Raw genomic sequence first — 23,149 nt, 5'->3', positions numbered from 1 at the left:
TAGTAAATGAATAGCTCTCTTTTTTTGTTTAACTAGAGGCAGGTTTTATAGCAAGCGACATTTCACACTATAGGATAGTTCCTTGACCACTATGTAAAGTACCTGCAACTCACAGATACCGTACTTATGAAGATTCTTCTGTGTGGTCATGTCTATTTATTATTGTAAATATGAGTATATATATTTTTCTATGATACATTTTCTGTACTATTTATTTATATAAAAAATTAATTTTTGTAACAAAACCTTATTTGTAGATACTTCAACACAAAATTGATTTGTACTGTTTATATAATGCTGTAGTATGTAACCACACCAAATTTGTAAAACGGACAAATTGCATATCCTGTGAAATATTTACAACATGGATCACTGGAACACAAAATAAATAAATAAATAAAACACACGCTGTGGCTCTGTCCCACCACTGCCAAAACCACATTGTCAACAGCAACTTTTCAAAACAATCAGTCGCTGTGTGTCTCCAGCTACACTGAAATGCCATTCTTTGCAAATTCCTATGACTTATTCAACAAAATGGAAAGCAGACTGCAATTACAAAATGACTTCAAAGGAAATCTGTAGTTGAAAAAAGAGAACAAGACATGTTTGCAAGTTGCAGTGTATTGCTAAGCTTGTTCACATATACATGGAGCTAGTGGTAAAGGAACCCAAAGAGAAATCTGGAAAGGGAATTATGGTTCAGGGAGGAGAAACCAAATCTCTGAGGTATGCTGACGGCAGTAAGATTCTGTCAGAGATGGCAAGAGGTTATAAGAAGATTGTCAACAAACATAAAACAAGGATAGTGGAATGTAGTAAAATAAAATCAGGTGATCCTGAAAGAATTAGATTAGCAAATGAACACTAAAAGAAATTGACAAGTTTTACTATTTGCTCAGCAAAATAACTAACAATGGTCAAAGTAGAGAGGATAAACAAAAACGCAGACTGGTAACAGCAAGAAAAGTATTTCACAAAAATAGAAATTTGTTAATACTGAGTATAAATTTACTTATTACGGAGTCTTTTCATCTACATCTACACATATATTCTACAAGCTGCCATTAGATGCATGGCCGAGAGTTCCTTCTACCACTAGTAGTCATTCCCTTTCCTGTTCCAGTCACAAATAGAGCTAGAGAGAACCAACTGCCCATATGCCTCCATACCAGCCCTAATTTCTCTCATCTTCACTTTGCAGTGCTTATGCAAAATGTACACTGGTAGCCATAGAATCATTCTGCAGCCAGTCACAAATGCTGGTTCTCTAAATTTTCTGAATAATGTTTTGAGAAAAGAACATCACCTTTCCTCAGTGGATTCCCTTTAAGTTCATGAAGACTCTGCATAATACTCATGTTTTGTTCAAGCCTACTGGTAACAAATGTAGCAGCACACCTCTGATCTGAAAGAATCAGCAGAGCTAATGCACAACAGATTACACTGATCAGCCAAAACATTATGACCTCTGCCCACCATGATGGTTGCCAGCTGGTGGTAGTATTGCAGGCACATGATGCAGTAAGAAAAGTATGTGAGCAGAGCAGACACAGATGGGGGATCACCATAGCAAAGATATGGGTTGCAGGTGGGGAAATCCATCAAGAAAGGTGACTTCAGCAAAGGGCACATTATTATTACACAGAGACTGTAAGCAAGTATCTCAGGAATGGCAAAGCTGGTCAAATGTTCATGTGCCACTGTCATGAGCATTTACAGAAAGACATTAGAAGGACAGCGAAACTACCACTAGGCACTGAATGGTTGGATCTCCACGATTCTTCACAGAACTTGGGGTTCAGAGGCTTTTCTGCTCTGCAAGGTAGGATAGATGGTGATCTGTGGCATCTCTGCTGAAAGAGCACAATGCTGGTACATGCATAAGTGTTTCAGAGCACACTGCTTGTGACGATGTTCTCTGCTTTATTTCTTCATTCGTAGTCCTTGGTGTCAACATAATAGCTGAAAAAAATAGAGTGTGGGAGTGCAGTACTGTCCACTTGAAATGATGTAGCCAACAGGTGCACATTTGTGTTGCAAAATACTTTACTTTCACTAGTCACAACACCCCCCCCCCCCCCCCCCCCCCCCACCACCACCACCACCACTAATACACAGTTTTATGGCCATTGCACAATTGTTTAACTTTCGATAAGCCTCGTTAACAGGCAAACATCCACATACTGCTACAATAGTTTCCTGTTGAACATCTACAAGCAGTAAAAACCTAACCACAAAGTTCACAGTTCTTGAATAATAGAAAAGTATGTATGGAGTAGACACTGTCATTGTTTTAACACATGGGCTATTGGTGTAGCACTTATTTCACTGTTAAGTTGATGAATTGTTGTTGTTCAAACCAACACAGGTTCCTCGTCTGAAATTCGGCCATGGACAAACTGTCTTGGGACCAAAAACCAGACCCTTATATATCCTCACAATAATAGGTACTGAAACTACACAGTGTTCAAAGTTAAATTTACAGAAATTACAATTACAACTTAACTCATTAAATTAACTGAATCTATCAAAAAATTGGTTATTTTTAACAGTTTATTCCCCTTCAAGTGTTAAGCCGAATTATTTGTTAAAATCATGAAATTACCAAATATAAGTACACAAAACAATACTTTGGGCAAAACTGTTACTTACTTTGGAATTAATTAAGAGCTGGCTTTGCTAACATTTTTCGAATAGAGCCTAATAGATCCCTTAAGAATACTATTAGTTCTTACTCCAAATTTTTGTAATTAGTACAGAATTTATATTTGTTTATGAGCCAACAATAAAATTTAAGTTACGAAACAATTACTGATTTCAACCCATAACAAAAGATACTAAACAGGAATAGTCTAAATAAATTATGAAATCAATTACTTGCATAAAACTAAGCACAAAATTAGATTTAGTGTTATATTCTTTAAAACTGAGGGCCAACCTTTCCCTTTTATGAAAATGCAGATTATACTCACATATGTTAACTGTAGTTAGTTAAAAGTGAAAATATGGATTCTAAGGAGGCAGATGACAAAACAAGAGGTGAAGTAAAAGTATCCCAGCTAGCTCCGTCAAATGTTCATTGTACATTGTTGAAAATGGAGCTTTGCTGCAGACCACCCATTCATGTTCACATATAGACCCAATGGCACCATCAGTTATGATGGCATTGGGCACAGGGCCATCAGGATTCGACCGTCTATCAATGGAAATGTGTCAGCTCTTGGGATGAATCACATTACTGTTACACTAAGTCTAAGGCCTCCACAAATGTGCCGTATAGATGAATGACAGCTTGAAATGTGCAGCATGCTACAGATGCAGGCTGCTAGGAGCAGTACTATGCTATGAGAGACATTGCATGAGACCTACGGTCATAATGGAAGACAAGCTCATAGCTCCAAACCACCTGAACCCCTTCATGTTTGATGTCTTCCCCAATGGTGATGTCATCTTTTAGCAGCATAATTGTGCATGTCTCAGAGCCAGAATTGTGTGCATGTCTCAGAGCCAGAATTGTGCTACAGTGGTCTGAGGAGTGTTATAGTGACCTAATGTTGATGTCTCGGTGACCAAATTTGCCTGATGTAAATTCTATGCAACCCATGTGGGTCACTATTGGGCGCCATCACCATGTACGCAAATGAGCGGCCTGTTATTTGCACGATTTACATGACTTGTGCATAGGCATCTAATGCTACTTACCTCCAGAAACCTAAAAATCAACTGTTGGGTCCCTGATAAGCAGAATCAGTGATGTTTTTCACTCCAAAATTAGCAAACAAGCTATTAAGCAGGTTGTCGTAATGATTTGTCTCATCAGTGTATTTTGAGTTCTTGCATATTATATGTTGGGTTAGATTGAAAGACAAGGGTCAGCACTTTCTTCTGATGACCCCTTTAATGACTTTCATGCCTTCCTTTACCCTGATATGGCGAGAAGCCCAAATGCTCAAGCATTACTTAAGAATGGGTCATGGTATTGTTTTATAAGTGGTCTCTTGTGTAGAGGAGCTACCCTTTCCTAAAATTCTTCCAATAAACTGCTGTTGACCATTAGACTGCTCTACTACCAATATTTTGCACTGGATCTGTTTCATATCCTTGTGCAACACAATGTATAGATCTTTAGTCAATGTGACTGTGTCGAGCAGCACAACACTAATATTGCATTCCAACTTCATGGGACTGTTTTTGCTACTCATCTGCATTAACTTACATTTTTCTACATCTGGAGTAGCTACCATCCATCACACCAAATAGATATTTGTCTAAGCCATCCTATACTGAAACGCCATAAAACCTGGCTTAGGCAAACATATTCAAATATAGAGATATGTAAATAGGCACAATACGGCACTGCGGTCGCAATGCCTATATAAGACAAGTGTCTGCTACAGTTATTAGATCAGTTACTGCTGCTACAATGGCAAATTATCAAGGTTTATGTGAGTTTGAATCTGCAAGTACACGGCCAACGATGACTGAAGAGAATTGTTCAATGCAACTGAAGTGCAACACTTTGGCAAACTACTGCAGATTTCAATGCTGGACTATCAACAAGTGTCAAGGTGCAAACCACTCAACAAAACATCATCGATATGGGCTTTCGGAGCTGAGGGCCCACTCATGTTCCCTTGATGACCACACCACACAAAGCTTTACGTCTCACCTGGGCCCATCAACACCGATATTGGACTGTTGATGACTGGAAACATGTTCTCTGGTTGTATGAGTCTTGTATCAAGCAGATGGATGTGTACAGGTTTGGAGACAACCTCATGAATCCATGGACCCTGGATGTTAGCAGGGAACTATTCAGGCTGGTGGAGGCTCTGTAATGGTGTGGGGTATATGCAATTGGAATGATATGGGACCCCTGATACGTCCAGGTACAACTCTGACAGGTGGCACATACATAAGAATCCTGTCTGATCACCTGCATCCATTCATGCCCATTGTGCATTCCGAGGACTTCCAGCAGGACAATGTGACACATGCCCCGAATAACTACAGAGTGGCTCCAGGAACACTCTTCTGAGTTTAAACACTTCCACTGACCACCAAACTCCCCAGGCATGAACATTATTGAGTGTATCTGGGATGCCTTGCAATGTTTAGTTCAGAAGAGATCCCCACCCCCTCATACTCTTATGGATTTATGGACAGCCCTGCAGGATTCATGGTGTAAATTCCCTCCAGTGCTACTTCAGACATTAGTCAAGTCTATGCCACATGGGGTTGCAGTGCTTCTGTGTGCTCGCAGGGGCCCTACATGATACGAGGCAGGTGTACCAGTTTCTTTGACTCTTCAATGTGTGTCCCCCTACAACACTCAATGGTGACACTTTTCCACACGCAACACTATCATCAGTAAATAGTCATAGGTTGCTGGTCATGCTGTTACATATCCCTGGGGCAATGCTGATACTTCCCTTGTCTCTGATGAATACTTGCCATCCAGGACAATGTGCTGGATTCTGTTTCTTAAGAAGTCTTTAAGCAACTCAGATGGGTGTCTATTCAGTATGCACAGATCTCCATTAACCATCCGTTCAGAATTAATAAAATATATTGGCCTATTATGTTGAAGTTGGGTGGATTTTCCATTAAAACACAATGTTTCATACCCATTTTCAAGGGGAATTGTAGCATTTTTGAATGTCTGATTCACACTGAATAACTACTGACTGCAGCAAAATTCTGTTTCATGTACTCTGATGCAATGATGCTATGTCATATGCTTTGAATACCCAGTTTCAGTTGTCCATTGTTGCTTGCTGTCATCCGCTATCACTATCACCCCATGGTGGAATGGTTGTACACATCTTCTTCAGCACTGAGATCCATATGTCATTCAGTTTCAATCCCTCCTCCTTCCTTAAGAAATTCCTGGGCTGTTTAACAATCTCTATGGCCCCTCTGTATAGCTTTTCACAGTATCCACTCGTGGTTGCCAGTACTTGTGTCTTATCAAAATGAATGTGCAAAGCATGTTCTGCAACAGCTGATCTGTCCTACAGTGGCCATTTGCTCTTCTAGGCATTTTTTACCATTCTTTTTGTCAAAAATATCCTCCTAAGATGAAGATGAAATATTGAGTTTTAATGGAAAATCCTTCCAACCATGGTATAATATCCCATAATGTGGTATCATAGATCAATACCACCCTCACTGGCACATCAGACTCTGATAGTACTTGTGTGGGTTCTAGCAGTTCCAGTGATGCAAGCCCACTGAGTCATGCCCTCAGTGGCTCTGACTCTGAGCACCCTCTGCTGCCACGATATAAGATGGCGGTAGCAGTCTCAGTCACAGTCTTTGACAGTCTTGCAAAATCACTTGTGAAAACTAAAAGCAGGGACTGAATTTCTAGTTACAACTTATCTTCAGGAGGTGAAATTTTTAGTACTGCTTAATGATGCATGAAAAAGTGCACGACACTTCCTTAGCTGTAAGAACTACCAGTTCCTTCCACAGGAAGAAGACTGTGATGGGTTGGAGAGTTTTAAAAGTGAAAGGATGCATCCCATGAGACAATGATGACCTAACTCTGTCTTAATGGCCATCAGTATTCCAGAAGGAATGGAGATTTCATTGATAGAGAAAGGAAGTGAATACAATATGAGGCTCAGGCTATGTATTCTGAGCTAACAGAACTGAAAGAAAGCTCATGTGGTCCAAGGAATTGTGCCAATGTAAATGTGCGGTGTTCTAGGCACAATTGGTTTTTTGTTGTTAATATGCTTTTCAAGCAGAATGCCTTGTAGATTAGTGTGGAATGGAGGGTGTACCTTAACATGACAGATTTTCTGACAAACAATTTTATCAGTGAGACTACAAGGCTTTTCAATAAAACACAAGACACACAACTATAAGGTCTGCTAAAATTTCAACAGGAGAGAGAACAACACTTCTAGCCCCCACTGATACTTTTGCATTGGACTGACTTTATGTTGAATACCTCTGCTTTCACATCTGAGACTTCAGTCATCAGCACCGATGACAAGCCTACATAATATTATTCACATTGGTGTAAGAAGCTGCCCGATCCTTACAAAGTCTACTTAAGAACTTTGCTCATGCTGATCAATGATGATGACTTGCAAGTTCACTGTCACATAATGTACCCTGCTGCCACAATCACTACTCTGATATGGTAGCCCAGCAAGTTTGAAAGCCTGCTGGAAGCCATGACAGCCAGTACACAGCACTGTTATTTCTGCAGGTGCTGGTATCGCTGCTGCAGCGCTGGCTGCAGAGTCACGCCTGTTTTGCCAGCCTGTCAGCACTCCCAGCCACCCTCCAAAGCTAGTGGTGCAGCATCTCAGTCTTCAGCCATAATTCTGCTGCGCTCTTGTACTGTTGTCACTACTCTCAATTTTCTTGGTTGCAAGATTCACTACGTCATAGGTTCTCACTCTTGGATTATTCATTAGGCTCATTAGTCTGTCATCCTGTCTGTATTGTCTAACTTCCTATTGTGTTGTCTTCCTGTTTACTCTTGGCAGCCTGCTGTTGGTGGCCTCAGCTGGTTGGCTAGTTTCTGCAAGTTCTCGAGTCATTCACAGCTTTGTCAGATTCCGGTTACAATAACTGGCAACAAGGTAAAAGGTAACAGAATCCCACAGTTGGAAAGCTTGTATAAGTCACAGAAATGCCACAGCAACAGCTGCTGCAGTTGCAACAACAGCAACAATAAACTGAATTGCTCCATCACGAAATTCACCCTTTGAAGAATCAACTGGAGATTTAGAGTACCCAACCCATTCAGGCAGTGGTCACTTCCCAGGTGGAGAGCCACTCACTGACATTTCTGTCTTTTAACAATAGCAAAGAGGACTGGGACATGTATTTGCGGCAGCTGAAACAACACTTTACTGCCTTTTGTGTCTCTGAAAATGCTAATCAACAGTCGCTCTTCCTTTCTTGGCCTTCCCTGGTGATATCTTTCTTACTGAAGAAGTTGGCTCCCCTCTCATATCCAGCTGCACTCACTTTCAAGGAGATGTGACTGTTGCTTTCAAATTATTATTCACAGCAGTTCCACGTGGTAGCGTCCAACTTCAAGTTCCATCAGTACCACAAGCAACCTGGTCAGTCCTATCACTTGTGGGTGAGTGACTTGCAAGGTTTTAGCTGCCATTGCAATTTCACGTGTGTGAACCAAGCTTCCAAAACATCATATGCTGACTCCTTGATTTGAGACATTGTGGTCCAATTGGAAGTACACACTGTCACTCTCAAGGTGGACAATCTTACCTTGGATGGTATTTTGAAAACTGAGCACTGTTTTGAAATTTTGCAGGTACCAAATAAACTCCTCATGGCTGGGCCACATGTAGTAGCACTTCAGACATGACATTGCACCCCAGGGGAGTGGGACTATTGTAACCAGTGTTCCAGATGGTGGCATTGTGATTCATCAATTTCTGATGTGCCGATGGACTCTGAACAGCCAGTCACACTCCATCAATGTGGGCATTGGGTCTTCCATCATGTCCAGACTGCTTCATGTCACAACCGCAAGCAGATTGTCTGAATTGCTGGGAGAGCAACACTCATTGTGGCAAAGGTGGACATCTCCGAACTGTCTGTTGTAAACTGTAGGGACCACTGGACTGTATTACCCATCTGCATCAAGGGACAGTGCACGAGCATCACATGATTTTTCACCAGGATGATCCTTCCACATTACAGTATTTAAACACCCTCACAGTTGTTGCAGGGACAATCATTTCCAGGTGGACACAAACAGCTATTATTTACTTGGTCAACCCCCAAATGTATGCTCATTACCCTACATTTTTCTCACCCTGCCATACATTTGTTGTATATAGTGACAGTTAGATTCTTCTCTGGGATAAATTTACAGTTACAACTGCCTACAAAAAATTCGCACAGTTGCTAATGCTGTTTATTCTTAATAGTCATACATCTGGCTAATGTTGACCATCTAGATTCCTTCTCACTGTTTGTATTTTCCATCTCTGATGAGGTTCAGGTAGCATCTGACATGATTCCAGGAATGCAATTAACTTTGTGCCACCTTCATGCCTATATTCAAACCTGGTGCCACAGATTTCCAGGCTTATACCTCCTTACGTCCAGAGACAGTGCCCTGTTTCTACCGAGCATGACTGGTCTGCTGTTAAGCAGAAACTCAATTGCCTCCACGAAACTGGTGTGACTGAATCTCTTAAAACCAGTGCTTGGGCCACACCCTGGTTGTGGTCACAAAACACAATGTTTCCCTTCAGCTATGCAGAGACTTTAAACTGACAATCAGTGCCCTGGTATGAATGGAAACTTAGCCGAAATAATATCCAGAGGACCTCCTCAAGTAGCTCCTCAGAAGTGAATATTTTTCTAAGATTGACCTTGCCGGTGCATATTTACAGATGCCACTGGATGAGAGGTTAAAACACATCATCATTATTACCATCTGCTTTGGCTTATACATTTACAAGCACTTGTTCTTTGGGATCTCTTCCCCTCCATCAATCTTCCAGATGTACCTGAAACAGTTAACCATGTTAATTCCTGCTTGCACAATCTATCTCAAAGACTTAATTGTCATGGGCACCACATGTCAGGACCATGTATGCAACCTCTGCATCTTATTTACTATGTTTCAGGACCCATGGTTCAAGTGCTTTTTACACCAATGTCAGTTTTTTTCTGGAGCAAATGGACTGCACCAGACTTGCTCAACAAATAAGGGATCTAGTCCTCTGACTGTAGTGTCACAGCTATTGACTCTCTACCCGAGCCCCAAAACTTAAAGGGGCTACAGGCTTTTTTGGGAAAGGCGAATTATTATTTAAATGTTGTTCCACAAGAGGACAAGAAAACAATTCAGTACAGGAGGATGACTGTCTGCGAGCATGTTTTCACACAGCTGTAGCATCTGCTGCACTCCATGCCCTGCCTTATGGCCTTCTCCCCCTCATGTCCTGTGGTTTTTACCATGGATGCCTCTCCCTATGGCAATTGGTGCCATGCTGGCAAAGAGGGACAATGGCAGTACTGAAAAAACCAGAGATAGAAAAAGAAGATTTGGTGACTGTCTTTGCAATAAATAAGTTCCATGTTTATTTATTTGGGACCAAGTTCACACTCATTACAGACTGAAAACGATGGTAGAAATTTTGGGACCACGATCTCAACTTCCAGAAGATACGACACAATGGCCACAGCACTGGGTACTTTCCCTCAGCTCCTACAAGCATATCATTAAATACAAGTTGATATCCCCATGAAAACTTGGATGCTCTCTCTTGGTCACCCACAGAACCAGACACAACCTTTGACCAACAAGAAATCTCAAGTTTTCACATAGTCATGAAAGTGGAATGGCAATGCATCTCGGACACTTTCCCATTACGGATGCTCAGATCACTACAGACACTTGCTGTGAGCCTGTAAAAATTGTGCATTGTACACTATGAACTACATGGGTGGCTCATGTATTTTTCAAAGAACGACAATCCAGAGCTGTGCACCTGGGATTGCTCTCCCACCATTTGTCAGTTGTCGCCGATATTCTCCTGCTTGGCCTGGAGGCAGATACTGACCGAGCTGTCATCCTGACTATCCTGCACCCTCAAGTTTTGCAACTTTCCCATTACAGACACGATGTGTATCACAGATGAAATCCCTCATGAGGTTACAGGGCTGAGCAAGGACAGCAAGCCCATGGTGCTAGCTGTTCCAATTGTACCGGGCACCAGGTTGCTCTGCCACAGTCCTTCACCCTTCGTGCAGTCCCCAATTGCTTCTGGTACTGCATTCATCTGGACTGTGATCACCCCTTTCTGGCCTCTATGTGCCCCATTGTCACAATGCTTACTCTAGCAACCCACATTACTGCCAGCATGGCACCCATCACAACTGATACAATCTCGTTCAGATTCTAGCCATCAAAGGGCTTCCTCGATTTGTCATGTTGGACAATGGGCCCTAATTCATGGTGACAGCCTTTTAACAATTTTTCACCTCAAACAACATCAAACATCTGTTTAATAGAGCATTTCACTCACCCTCCTCTGGTGAAGTATAGCATATGGTGCAGTTGTTTAAACAATGAATCTTAAAATAAGTGGCAACTACCACCACCAAAACAGCTGCATTCACAATGTTCCAGAGCATATACAGGTCTGCCCCTGTCCATGACTGTAGCCTGGCAGAGCTCCTTCAAAGGTGTAGCCACACCTCAGTGCACTGTCAGATCCCCCAGGTTCTTGCCACCAGCTGGTGGGCTTCAGAGCTGTGACACAATTCGTGCCACGAGTCCACCTTCCTGAGCATCATCCAGGGTGCTTCCAGCACTACTACAGCTGCAGCTGTTGGTGTTCACTGCAGCAGCATGGTGGTCACAGTGCTGTGCCTATCTCACCAGCCTGTCAGCACTTTCGGGTACCCTTTAAAGTTAGTTTTACATGGCTCAGTGCTCAGTCACTGTGCTCTTATTTCTTTGTCATGACACATTGTCATCATGGTCATAGGATCCACTACACTTGGGGTTTTCACTCTCAGACTGCTTGTCAAACTTGTTATTCTGCTGTGCCATCTCTGTTTATTGTTCTGTTGTACTGTCCTCCTGTTTACTCTTGGTGTGCACTGTTGATGGCCCCGGCTGGTTGGCCAATTTCTGTGGATTCTCAAGTTGTTCCCAATCTTGACTGATTTCAGTCCCTATCAACAATTAATGAACTGTATTAATGCAGATGATTAGCCTACTAATGTTATGATCTTGTCTCACAGTCATAACAATTGCAAATCTAGGGAAAGTAACCCTGTGATCTACTCACTGGGCAATTATTTTATTAAGCAGTAACTTACTAGTATACAGTTTCCTTAGTAGTAATAGTAGTAGCAGTAGTAGTAGGTATTCTACCTCAAGGCAGATCTTGTCATGGGTTAAGACTTTTCCACATTTGTCTGTCCACAGCCAGTCTTTTCATTTCTGAATATTTGTCTCCTTGGATATTGTCCAGCATTTGATATATTCTTTTTCCTCTTCCCCTTTTTCCCTCCACCATTCCTTCTATTCTTTTCTTCAATGAACAGTCCCTCCTGAAACAATGTCCAATCCAGTTCTGTTGTATCTTTCTAATGACTTTCAGAATGTTTCTTTCTTCTCCAACTCTTCTTAATACTTTTTTATTCCTTAATCAGTCTCCCCATTTCAATTTTTCCATTCTTCTCCATATCCACATCTCTAATGCCTCCAATCTTCTTTCATCTTCCTTCTTCAATGCCCAGGTCTCTGCATCATACAGTGCAACGCTCCAGGCATAACACTTGGAAAGCCTTTTCCTCAGATCTTTGTTTAGTGGTCTGCAAAGTAATTTCTGTTTCCTCTTGAGTCCTTCTTTTGCCATTGCAATTCTTTTCCTAATTTCTGTTGACCAATAAATATCATCCATTATTCCACTTCCCAAGTAACTGAAGTTATTCACTTGCTCTATTTCCTCTCCCCCCATTTTCATATGGCATTTTCTCCCCTTTCCTCCAATTACCATGCTTTTTGTTTTCTTCTTGTTAATCTTCATTCCATATTCTCCTAATTTTGTGTTTTGATCATCTAACATTTGTTCCATCTCTCTTGCACTCTCTGTCTTCACAACCACGTCATCTGCAAATCTTATACACTCCACTCTCCGATCCCCTACACAAACTCCTCTCCTTTCATCAAAACTTTCATTAATAATTTCCTCCAGATACATATTGAACAGTGTTGGTGATAAACAACAACCTTGTCCTACATCTCTTCCCAGTTCAATTTCTTCACTCATCACACCTCCTATTCTTACTCTTGCTCTCTTGTTCAAATATAAATTTCTGATTAGCCATCTATCCCTCCAGTCAACTCCATGTATCCTTAGGATTTCCATCAGTTTGTCTCACCTTCCACAGTCAGAAGCCTTCTCAAGATCAATGAACACAACATACACCTTCCTTTTCTTCTCCATGTACCTCTCTCTTATCGCTCTCAGTATCCCATTGATGTCTCTAGTTCCCACTCGTTGCCTGAAACCAAATTGTTCATCCCCTACTACGCAATTTAACTATCCATATAACCTGCTTCTGAGTATCCTCAGCAAGACCTTGGCTGCATGTGATATAAGGCTGACTGTTCTATGTTCCTCACACTTTTTGCTGTTCTTTTTTTTTCTATAGGTATTAAGATACTTACTATAAAACCTTTCGCCATCTTCCTGCCATTTATATTTGATTACACAATTCAATCAACTCCCTTTTCCCTTCTTTCTCCAATGACTTTAACAGTTCCACAGGAATCTCATCAATTCCCATCGCTCCATTTTTCATCTCCTTCATAGATGTTTCAATCTCACTAGTTAGTATTGCATTTCCTTTGTCATCATCTGCAACTTTATCTTCTTCTTCTATCCCAAGCTCTTCTTCACTTGGTTGGCTGTCTGCAGCATATAGCCATTCTATATATTCTTCCCATCTTCTCATTATTTCTTGGAGTTCACTCACCATTTTACCATCTGCTGCCTCTACTTCCTTTAGTCCATTGTTGTTTCTCTTTTCCCTGAATGTCAAATCCATTGCTTCTTTGTACATCAATTCATATTTTCCTTCTTTTTCTAATTTCTCTGTCTTGTCACACTTTTCTTTCAGCCATTTCTCCTTTGCTTTTTCTTTCTCCTTTCTTAGTTTGTTATTTAACCTCTTGTAGTTGTGCTTCCCTTCTTCTGTGTTTGCAGTTTTCCATTTCCTGCAGTCATCCATCTTGATTATCATATCTGGTGTTAGCCATTCTTTCTTTACTTTTTTCCTCTCCTTGACTCCAAGCATTTCCTTAGCTACCTTAATGATTCCATTTTTAAAATGATCCCATCTTCCTTCTGTACATTCCATTTCCTGTCCTTGCATCATGATTTAACAAATTGCATTCTCTTATGTTTCACAACTGCCTTTGTCTTCCACTTTCTCAAAGTTAATGTGCTCTCTCTTCTGTCCTTAAATACAGTCTTATTAAATACGTTTCAAACAGTAAGTCTTGTATTGTGGTGTTTTGAGATGCATAAATATCTACATGTACTTGTACATCTTATTCCACAAACTGCCTAACAGTGTGTTGAGGAGGATACTTCTGGTATTACTGGCTGATCCCCTCTACTGTTCCACTTGTGAATGGTGTCTGGGAAGAATGATTGTTTATAAGTTCCTGTATTAGCTATAATTTCTTGAATTTTCTTGTCATGAACATTTCACAAGATGTGTGTGGGAGGAAGAAATATGTCGTCCAACTGTTCACTAAAAGTGCTCTCTCAAAATGTAAATAATAAAACTTCTCAGCGATGTACAATGCCTCTCTTGTATCATCTGCCACTGGAGTTTGTTGAGAATCTCTGTAACACACTCACACCAATTAAATGATCCCATGATGAAACACACTGCTCTTCAATGGATCTTCTCTATCTCTTTTATCAGTGCTACCTGGCAAGGATCCCAGATTGATAAACAATACTCAAGATTCAGTAAACCAAGTGCCTTGAAGCCAATTCCTTCATGAATGAATTACATTTCCTTACGATTCCTTCTATGAATCTCAGTGTGGTATCTGCTTTTCCTACTACTGATTGTTTTATGTGCTCAAGCCACGTAAGGTTACACTGGATAGTTACTCCAAGATATTTTATGGTAAGCTGTTGTATCCAGAAATTTGTCATCAATAGTGTAGTTGTAAAGAGTGGATGTCTTTTCTATGTATGTACAATATGTTTTATTTATTTATGCTCGGAATCAACTGTCAGAGTCTGCACCATTCATGAGTCCTCTGCAGGTCATTGTGCAAATCAGTACTGTCTTCTGGCATTTTTACTTTCTTGTAGACAACTGTATCATTTGCAAAAATGTCTTATAGAGCTGCTGATGCTTTCTGCTATATCATTTATACTTTTTGTAAACAGTAATGGTCCTATCACACTTCTTTGGAGTGTTCAAGAAATTACCTTTAAACCTGTTTATTTTGTTCTGTTAAGAGTGACATATTGAGTTATATCTGTAAGGAAGTCTTGAATGCAGTCACAAATCAGGTCTTATACTTGGTAAACTCATATTTTTCCCTAAACAGCTGTGTGGCATGCTGCCCTATTCCTTCTTGAAGTCCAGGAACATAGGCTTAACCTGAGCACCATAGTCTGCAGCAATACGGATCTCATGGAGGCACAGAGCGAGCTGAATTTTGCAAGATCTCTGTTCGCAGAATCCATGTTGATATTTATAGAGGAGATTTTTGTTCTCCAAAAATTCATAATTCTTGAACATAAAACATGTTTCATAATCCTTCAATGATATATGCCTGTAACTGTCTGCATGTGTGCTCCAAATCCTCTTGAAAACGAGAATGGGCTGCACTTTGTTTCAGTACTAGGTACCATTCATTGCTCCAGTGATCTATGATAAACTGATGCTAGAAGGGGAGCAAGTTCTTCTGTATAATCTTTGTAGAATCTTATAGGTCTATCAGCTGGTCCTGATGCCTTTCCACTACTAAGTGACTGCAGTTACTTTCCTATTCTGTTGCTGACTAACTCAGTATCTACCATTTTGACATTCATGCTGTCATTGGAAAGATGGACTCTAACCTCATGCAGGTGGTTTGAAAAATTTTACTTTCAAAGTCATTGAATGATAAATGTCACTGTGAACTAAGCCAAAAATCAATTATTTTTATGGATTAAAAGAAGTCATGATGCAGATGCTTTTGATTCCTGCATCTAATGTAACATATCTGGTTTGTACAGTTTATTTAAATGTAACTCTAATATTCAGATGCAAAATACACATCTTGACATTTTGATTGATTAATATTTATTTCATGTATCTCATATTTACTCATTAAATAGCTTCGTGATTAGCTACTCAACAGTAAGCATAATTACTTTAAAAAATACAAATTTCCTTCAGAATCTAGAAGTCATATACATTTTTGTTTTTGATAAATTCTTAATATTTATGATAATTTATGTGCCCTGGCTGTTCAGTGATTTTTTACTTTAAAATCAGTTACTCTCAGTTATGCTCTGTAGTCACAAAATCATGTCATTATAATAACTGTAACAAATAATTTAAGTTTCAGTCTATTTACATAAATCAATGACTGACTGCTCACCTGCATACATGATAGAGTTGAGTAAGCCTTTGTCAGATGGCTGCATTTGTAGGTCACACTGTGCTGCTGGTAGCAGGTATGACATTGATGAAGAACTGAACTGGTTTGCAAGGGAGCATACCACAGATATAAAAAATAATAGATAGTTGTACATCCCAAAACCTAAAAAAGAGAACAGATTCAGTAAATTGAAATTACTTTTGTTATTATGACTTATAATATTTCTTTTGTTTATTAAAGAAAGTGTGCATGCTATTGCTATATTAATGCTGAAAACTTCTAATCCACAGTAATTTTCTGATCTTTTTTAGCTTGTCCAAGCACCATCTGTCATTCACCTGCAACTGAGCAACAGCGATCTCATTTTTTGTCTGTAATAAAGTAATATGATGATAAGATTGTCAGATTGTTATTTTCATGGCAAAAAATATAGTGGAGCACTATAATATTGTACTGAATGGCAGCCAGTCAAGATATATTTTAGGGAATTAGTTCAAAAATTTATTTCAAAGTCTCTGTGGAATCTTTACAATTTTTCTCCCAGAGTAACTCATGCCATGTCTACAGCATACAAGTCCCTTGCCTTTCAAAACTGAGGTGGTTCTGTCCAGTTAAAGCTGATGACAGGAGACACCCTGAGCCCTCTGCTGAAACTGCTAGCGAATTTATGGCATAGGTTTTAGCCAGTAGCATGCACAGTAATCCAGACCTCAAGCAGAACAGACGTCTTTTTGGAAGGCAGAGCCTCTGGCTCTGCTTTCACGACTGGCCACCAATGTAAGTCAACATGAACTGCTTCCCCTTCTGTTACCCATTTCATTTAATTGTTCGACCTCCTAGATTAGCTTAAACCTGCTAACTTCTGATCCTCAGTGCGCATTTTGTTCTCCATATATTGAAATATATCCTCTTCATTGTACTTAATTTCCTGTTTTGTCATTTAACACCAGCACTGGATGCCCACTATCAAATCCTGACCACTCGACCCTCTGCACACTGCCGCCACAAGGCATATTTAAAAACCTTCTTCCCCCTTCCCTGACATTTTATACATTAACACTGATGTCAGAAGTTCTCTCCCCATCCCCAAACCACATTCTCCTTTTACATTTGGTGACCAGAAGTGGGACGTTAGCATCTGTATAACTTTACAGTAGTTGCAGAAGTCCCTCATAAACTCCCCCTAACTTTACAATTGGTGTCAGAATCGTGATTCATTCCCACCGTTCGGTCCACAGGGTGGCCATTTATTCTGGTTAATGTTTGAAATTGTGTGGTCGGTCAATTTTCTCCACTATTATTCCTCTACAAGCCGAGCCTGGGTGCCGCAGTGCGTTGGCTCGACATCGTACCAGATCATGCACCCGCACATACCAGCACCCGGGGCAAAGTCTGCCTGCGTCTTGCCGAGCGCGGCACCAACCCGTGCAAGCCAGACATCTGAGCCGCTGCCAAGGCTTCAGCTGTTCATGACCGGCACGGCTCCCCTGCCGCTGCCGCCCACCCACCTCTGTCAACCCTGATATTGCCAATCCTCCGAGATGTGCCTCACTGTGCACATGCATACTGCTTGTGCTCTGGCAGTATTTGATGCATGCAGCCAGCCCAGATGTCTGCTGCATTGCAGGCTCTGCTCTTGTTGCCCAGCTGCGCAGCCCACCTGCCGCTGCACCGTCCAACGTTCACCGCCGGTCAACTTCCCGCTGCCATTTCCGTCTGGGTCCTGGAATCAACGTCTGGGGCTTGTATTTTCACTGCCATGCAGCCAGCCGCCCCACTGCCCACGCTGCTGCTACGCCAGTACCACATACATATGGCCCTCAGCCACCGTACTGCTGAGTACTGTGAGTTTTAATATATACTGAAGCATTTGCAGCTTTTTCTCTGGATACAGAGAAGAACTTATAGATCTCCTTTATAGCATAAATTCCGTATCCATGATACCTCTGTTGTCAAAGAAGTATGTCTTGCTTAGTTGTTGTGATGAGAAGAGTTTTAAGATATTTTTTTTTTTAGTACAGCTTTTTGTTTATCTCCAGGGGTGTGCAGCTTGCACAATGTGTTTGGCAACCACAGGGTCTCCCAGCTGTTCAAGGCATTTTCTTCCATTTCGTTTTTGTGTCATGATCAACTCTTTCTCTTTCATCTTTCCTATAAGCATCATTTCTCCGCCCTATAATGAAAGCAGGTTCCTTATCCTTGCCCCACAGACATGAGTGCTTAAGGGCTCTGTAATGCCCTGTGCCATCATACTGCGTCTGCAAGGTATCCGTAATATACTGCGTCTACAAGGTATCCGTAATTGTTAGTGCCCTAAATGAACTTTTTATATCTTCTCTTTTTTTTTTTTTACTTTCTTGTCTCTCTGCATCCTCTTTTCTGACCATATATTCTTTTTCTGTCCATGCCTTCTGTTTTCATAAGTGGTAGTTCCTTGATTGGTTAACTCAATGCATGAAGCTATGAGATGACTTCCGGCTGTTAACCCCCAGAGGGCAGTGAAGTTTTGTTGATGATGAAAGAGAATTGATTTGTTTTACCCCTGTAAGTTGATTGGTGAGCAAGCAGGAGGTCCTGTGTGTGTTGTTTTAAGTGAAGGCTAAGTGGTCTGCATTATACAATCACCCCAAGGTCAGACCAAAACCGCTAGCCAAGATTCACTTTACCATGCAGTGAGTTTCCAGTTGAGACAATGTTTTTTAGTCGATTAAACTGTGGCCTATGTTCCCAATGAATGCTTACTACAAGCAGAGACCGCATGATGCAACCACATGGACTGGCACAGCTGTCACCTTGCGATAAGTCAGTCACATCCCAAATGCTACCACTTCTCTCCCTATTCTTCGTCTTGCCTGTCATAAATTAAGTCTAATCTTCATTTGATTTATAAGTCATTTATTGTATACGTTTTGAGTGACCATGTATGGAGAGTATTAAGTGTTTAAAGGTAGCCTCTCCCAACTGCTGCATAAGTATTTCTCATTTATGGTTCCAAATAACTTGGATTTTTTCTCCCCTTATGGCTTTACGTTAAGTTTAAGCATTTCATAATCATTCTGCTGCATAGCAAAGCCCCTGAGATACTATATATGTTATTTCACGCCTGTGGTTTTATAATTTATGCCATTTGTGTTGTATAATATGTACTTGTACTTTATATTGCTAACCCCAGAATGTAAAGGCCTGCCACAACCCTGAATTTTAGATATGTTGCACTACAGCAACACCATATTGTATAGGATTCCCCTTCAGTCGCATTACCTGATTTTATGAGTTAACGGTTCGAGAATCCTAGTACACACCACGTTCATGCCCAGAGCCAAACAGGTATGTTTAGAAGTGACTGAAGTACCTGAGTTATGTAAAATACCCAATAGAGATGAGTAGAATAAGCCCCTGAAGTTGAGAGGAAATACGCTACCCTCTCATTGTAGAGTGGTAAGTGAGATAGACTTTGTTATAAGATAGAAGTAATTAAGTTTCACTCAAGTAAATGAAGAATAGTAGTTAGCACCCCATGTGTCTTTTGCACATTTAAGAATTCACCCAGACAAACACAAGTTTTGTTATTGTTCACCCTACCTCTTACGAAGTAATTTAGTCATGTGGTGCATTAACCTATTTGCCTTATATTCAGCTTTTTTGCAGTATTTTTGTATTGTACCATATTTCATTTTAGGTCTCCCTTATTAACAATGATTTTGTTTTGCCTTTCGAAAAAATGCATCAAGTTTACCCTACCAAAATTTTTCTACAATGTTACTTTTTACAAGCCTATGTTGTTGAATGTTTCATTTTGTTGTCAAACCTAGAATGTGGATCCCCTCCTTCCACCGAGCAAGGTGGCGCAGTGGTTTAGCACACTGGACTCGCATTCGGGAGGATGATGGTTCAATCCCGTCTCCAGCCATCCTGATTTAGGTTTTCCGTGATTTCCCTAAATCGTTTCAGGCAAATGCCGGGATGGTTCCTCTGAAACGGCACGGCCGATTTCCTTCCCAATCCTTCCCTAATCCGAGCTTGCGCTTCGTCTCTAATGACCTCGTTGTCGCTGGGACGTTAAACACTAACCACCACCACCCCTCCTTCCAGTGTCTATTCTATTTGTCTTTTATTGTTCAATAGATTCTGATACTTTGGATTTTCATCTAACTTTTGTAACTACTACTCTACTGTCTCATTGCTTTGCAGATAAGCTGAACCTACTGTTGTTTTAGAAGCACTTATTTCCCTGTTTTCTTTCAAGCTGCCTAAGGTTAAAAATTGATTGCGAGTTTTTCATTCTCATGCCCGCAGACTAGGCTATAATTCTGAGTGGAGTTTGGAAGCAAGAGACCTCCAGCTGATGCAAAGCAGAAACACACCATATAATGAAGTGCGCCGTTATGGGGTGTTTTCCCGTAGACCGCCATTTAGTTTGGTGGCACTTCACACTTCTGAGCCTCCTCCAAAGTATAGTACCACCAGACCACCTTCTGTAAATGCTTAACATGCTAACTATGATATGCATTTTCGTAGAAATCCTTGCTAAATGAAGCACCCGAGTTATATAAAATACGCAATAGAGAAGAGCTGAATGCTCCCCTGAAGTTGAGAAGAAGTGTGCTACCTTCTTGCTGTAGAGCGGTAAGCGAGATAGAGAGTTCACCCAGATGAACACAAGTTTTGTTATTATTCACCCTACTTCTTATTGATGAAATGAGGATGTTACAAGGGAGCACGGAAATTGACACTGCTACCATTTGGATACAGTGCCCCCCTCCCTGTATATTTAGGAAGTGAGAGACACCTGTTCGCTTATTCAAACAAACACACCCATGATGTTACAAGATTGAAGCTCCCACTGAAATAAGCACTAATTTGTTGATGTTTAGCACCCATGATGTGGCGTCATTGCCCAAGCGCAGTAACATGTTATTTTGTTGATAATTTAGTTAGCAAGAGACTTCCACCCAAATGAATAAAGAGTTTCATTGTACAATGTCTCAGTAGTTCGTGCCCCCCTTTTTTTTGTAGCTCACCCTGTTACTTCAGGGATTTTGGGAATTTCGTAGTAGTTAACCATCATGAGACGTAATCGCCCTGTGTCTTCCTTGCCCATGCATTGCATTGGGTTACTACCATTGCTCTGAGTTGCTCGTCTACCTGAACTTGTTCTCAATTATACCCAATTCCTTATCGTTTAACATGAGCATTCTTCTGGTTCACCGCGAGTGTGCCGCTCAGCATAAATGGCCAATATGTTGGGCTACCCTGGCTTTGCAATTGCAGACGGCTGTACGCGATTTACCCAAAACAAATCCTGTGTTCAATACAACATGATTTTTCCCATTGGTCAATTTTTTTTTCTTCCTAAGCCCCAATATCCAGTACGAAAGCTTCTGATTCAGTGAATCAGTTATGAAACAACTGAATTCCACCAGTACACGCCGCGGGCTGTGCCGCTTGCTGGTGCTGCCACTGCCACTTCCCCTTCATCCCTCTTGGTATTCCTCGTCCCTCACGCTTACCTCTCCACTCTTTCCCCTCCCACAAGACGTGCATAACGCCACAGGCAATACCCCCTCCATCGCCCTGCTAGAGAGAATGGCCATTAAAGTTTGTCAATGTCACACTTCCCCGCCACACAAGCCACATTCTCTTCTCCTGTCAGTCACAGTTTGCTTACAAACAGTGTGTGTGCTTGTATCACTCAGAATCACATTCTAGATGTGGACCTTTTCGTATTTTGTGTACTGATTAAAAACTCACTGCATTCTTTCCCTTCCTTTATATGAAGTTTTATGAATAGGATGAGAATATTGTTAGTTGTTTTGTCACTATGGACACACTTTTTAATTACGTTTTCTAGAGTTTTGCCTGTGTGTTCTCCATGCCTATAACTCTGTTTTACAAGCTTATTTTATGCCATATGACAGTCCCCTGATTTCATCCTTAATTCCAGTGCTTTGTCAGTATATGCTGTAGCCCATGGAACTTTATGTAACCATTATCTGTAACTATTACATGGAGATTTTACATTTGTTATCACTTTTCTTTAAATGTACTGAACCCAGTTGTAACCCAAGCTAGGTGTTAACGTTTTGCAATAAATAAATTTATTATGTTTCTTTTTACCCAAATATTTTGATTACCATAAAACTAAGTATTTTGTTATAAAAGAAGATTTTTCCCTCAAACTAACAGCAACCATGATAGTTCATTTCTATTTTGTGAAGCATTATGGCCTCATTTTAACTTTGTTTGTCTTAAGACTTGATTATATGGATAGTGATGATTTCAACTATTACAGGAGATACTGTATAGTAATTTGAACAAGTTAATATTTTACTATTTTTGTAACTCATGAAAATTGATAAACTTGACTACATGTCAATCTCCCCCCCCCCCTCACCCACCCATTACAAAACATGAAAACAATTGCAACACACCCCTCCCATAGCATTAGGGCCCCTACTACAGCAAACCATCTTTCCAGTGAGTGACTGACACCGTTTCGTAAACAGTGTTTGTTACCACTTCTCTGGACGGGGAAAGGATGTACAGTATGACAGCCAGTCCAGGAATATTTTAGGGAACTAGTTTAAAAATTTATTTCAAAGACCCAGTGGAATCTTTACAATTTTTCTCCCAGAGTAATTCACGCTGTATCTACGTGACACAAGTTGCTTGCCTTTCAAAACCGAGGCGGTTCTGTCCAGTTAAAGCTGCTGACAGGAGACACGCTGAGCTCTCTGCTGAAACTGCTAGTGAATAATTGACACTGGTTTTAGCCAATAGCGTGCATGGGATACCGATCACGTTTGAACGCTGGAGTGTTCTGCGGTGCAGAACACACTTGCTTCTCTCTTAATCCAGACCTCTAGCAGAACAGATGTCTTTTTGGAAGGCAGAGTCTTTGGCTCTGCTTTCATGACCAACCACCAATGTAAGTCAATATGAACCGCTTCCCCTTCTGTTACCCATTTCATTTAATTGTTCAACCCCCTAGACTGG

At 40.7% G+C, this 23,149-nt stretch overlaps 1 protein-coding gene across 1 annotated transcript in view; it reads right to left on the bottom strand.

The window, feature by feature from the left end:
- Nucleotides 1-23,149, bottom strand: part of LOC126272232 (synaptic vesicle glycoprotein 2B-like) — a 239,420-nt gene that overhangs the window by 126,745 nt on the left and 89,526 nt on the right. Inside the window, exon 3 of the mRNA XM_049974934.1 lies at nt 16,154-16,315. Within this exon, the coding sequence (XP_049830891.1) occupies nt 16,154-16,315 (162 nt within the window). The remainder of the gene's footprint in view (nt 1-16,153; nt 16,316-23,149) is intronic.

The sequence above is a fragment of the Schistocerca gregaria genome, chromosome 5 (genome assembly GCF_023897955.1).
Source record: "Schistocerca gregaria isolate iqSchGreg1 chromosome 5, iqSchGreg1.2, whole genome shotgun sequence".
Classification (NCBI taxonomy): Eukaryota; Metazoa; Arthropoda; class Insecta; order Orthoptera; family Acrididae; genus Schistocerca; species Schistocerca gregaria.
The sequence above is the reverse complement of the archived record's forward strand: the minus strand, read 5'-3'. Positions and strand labels throughout refer to the sequence as shown.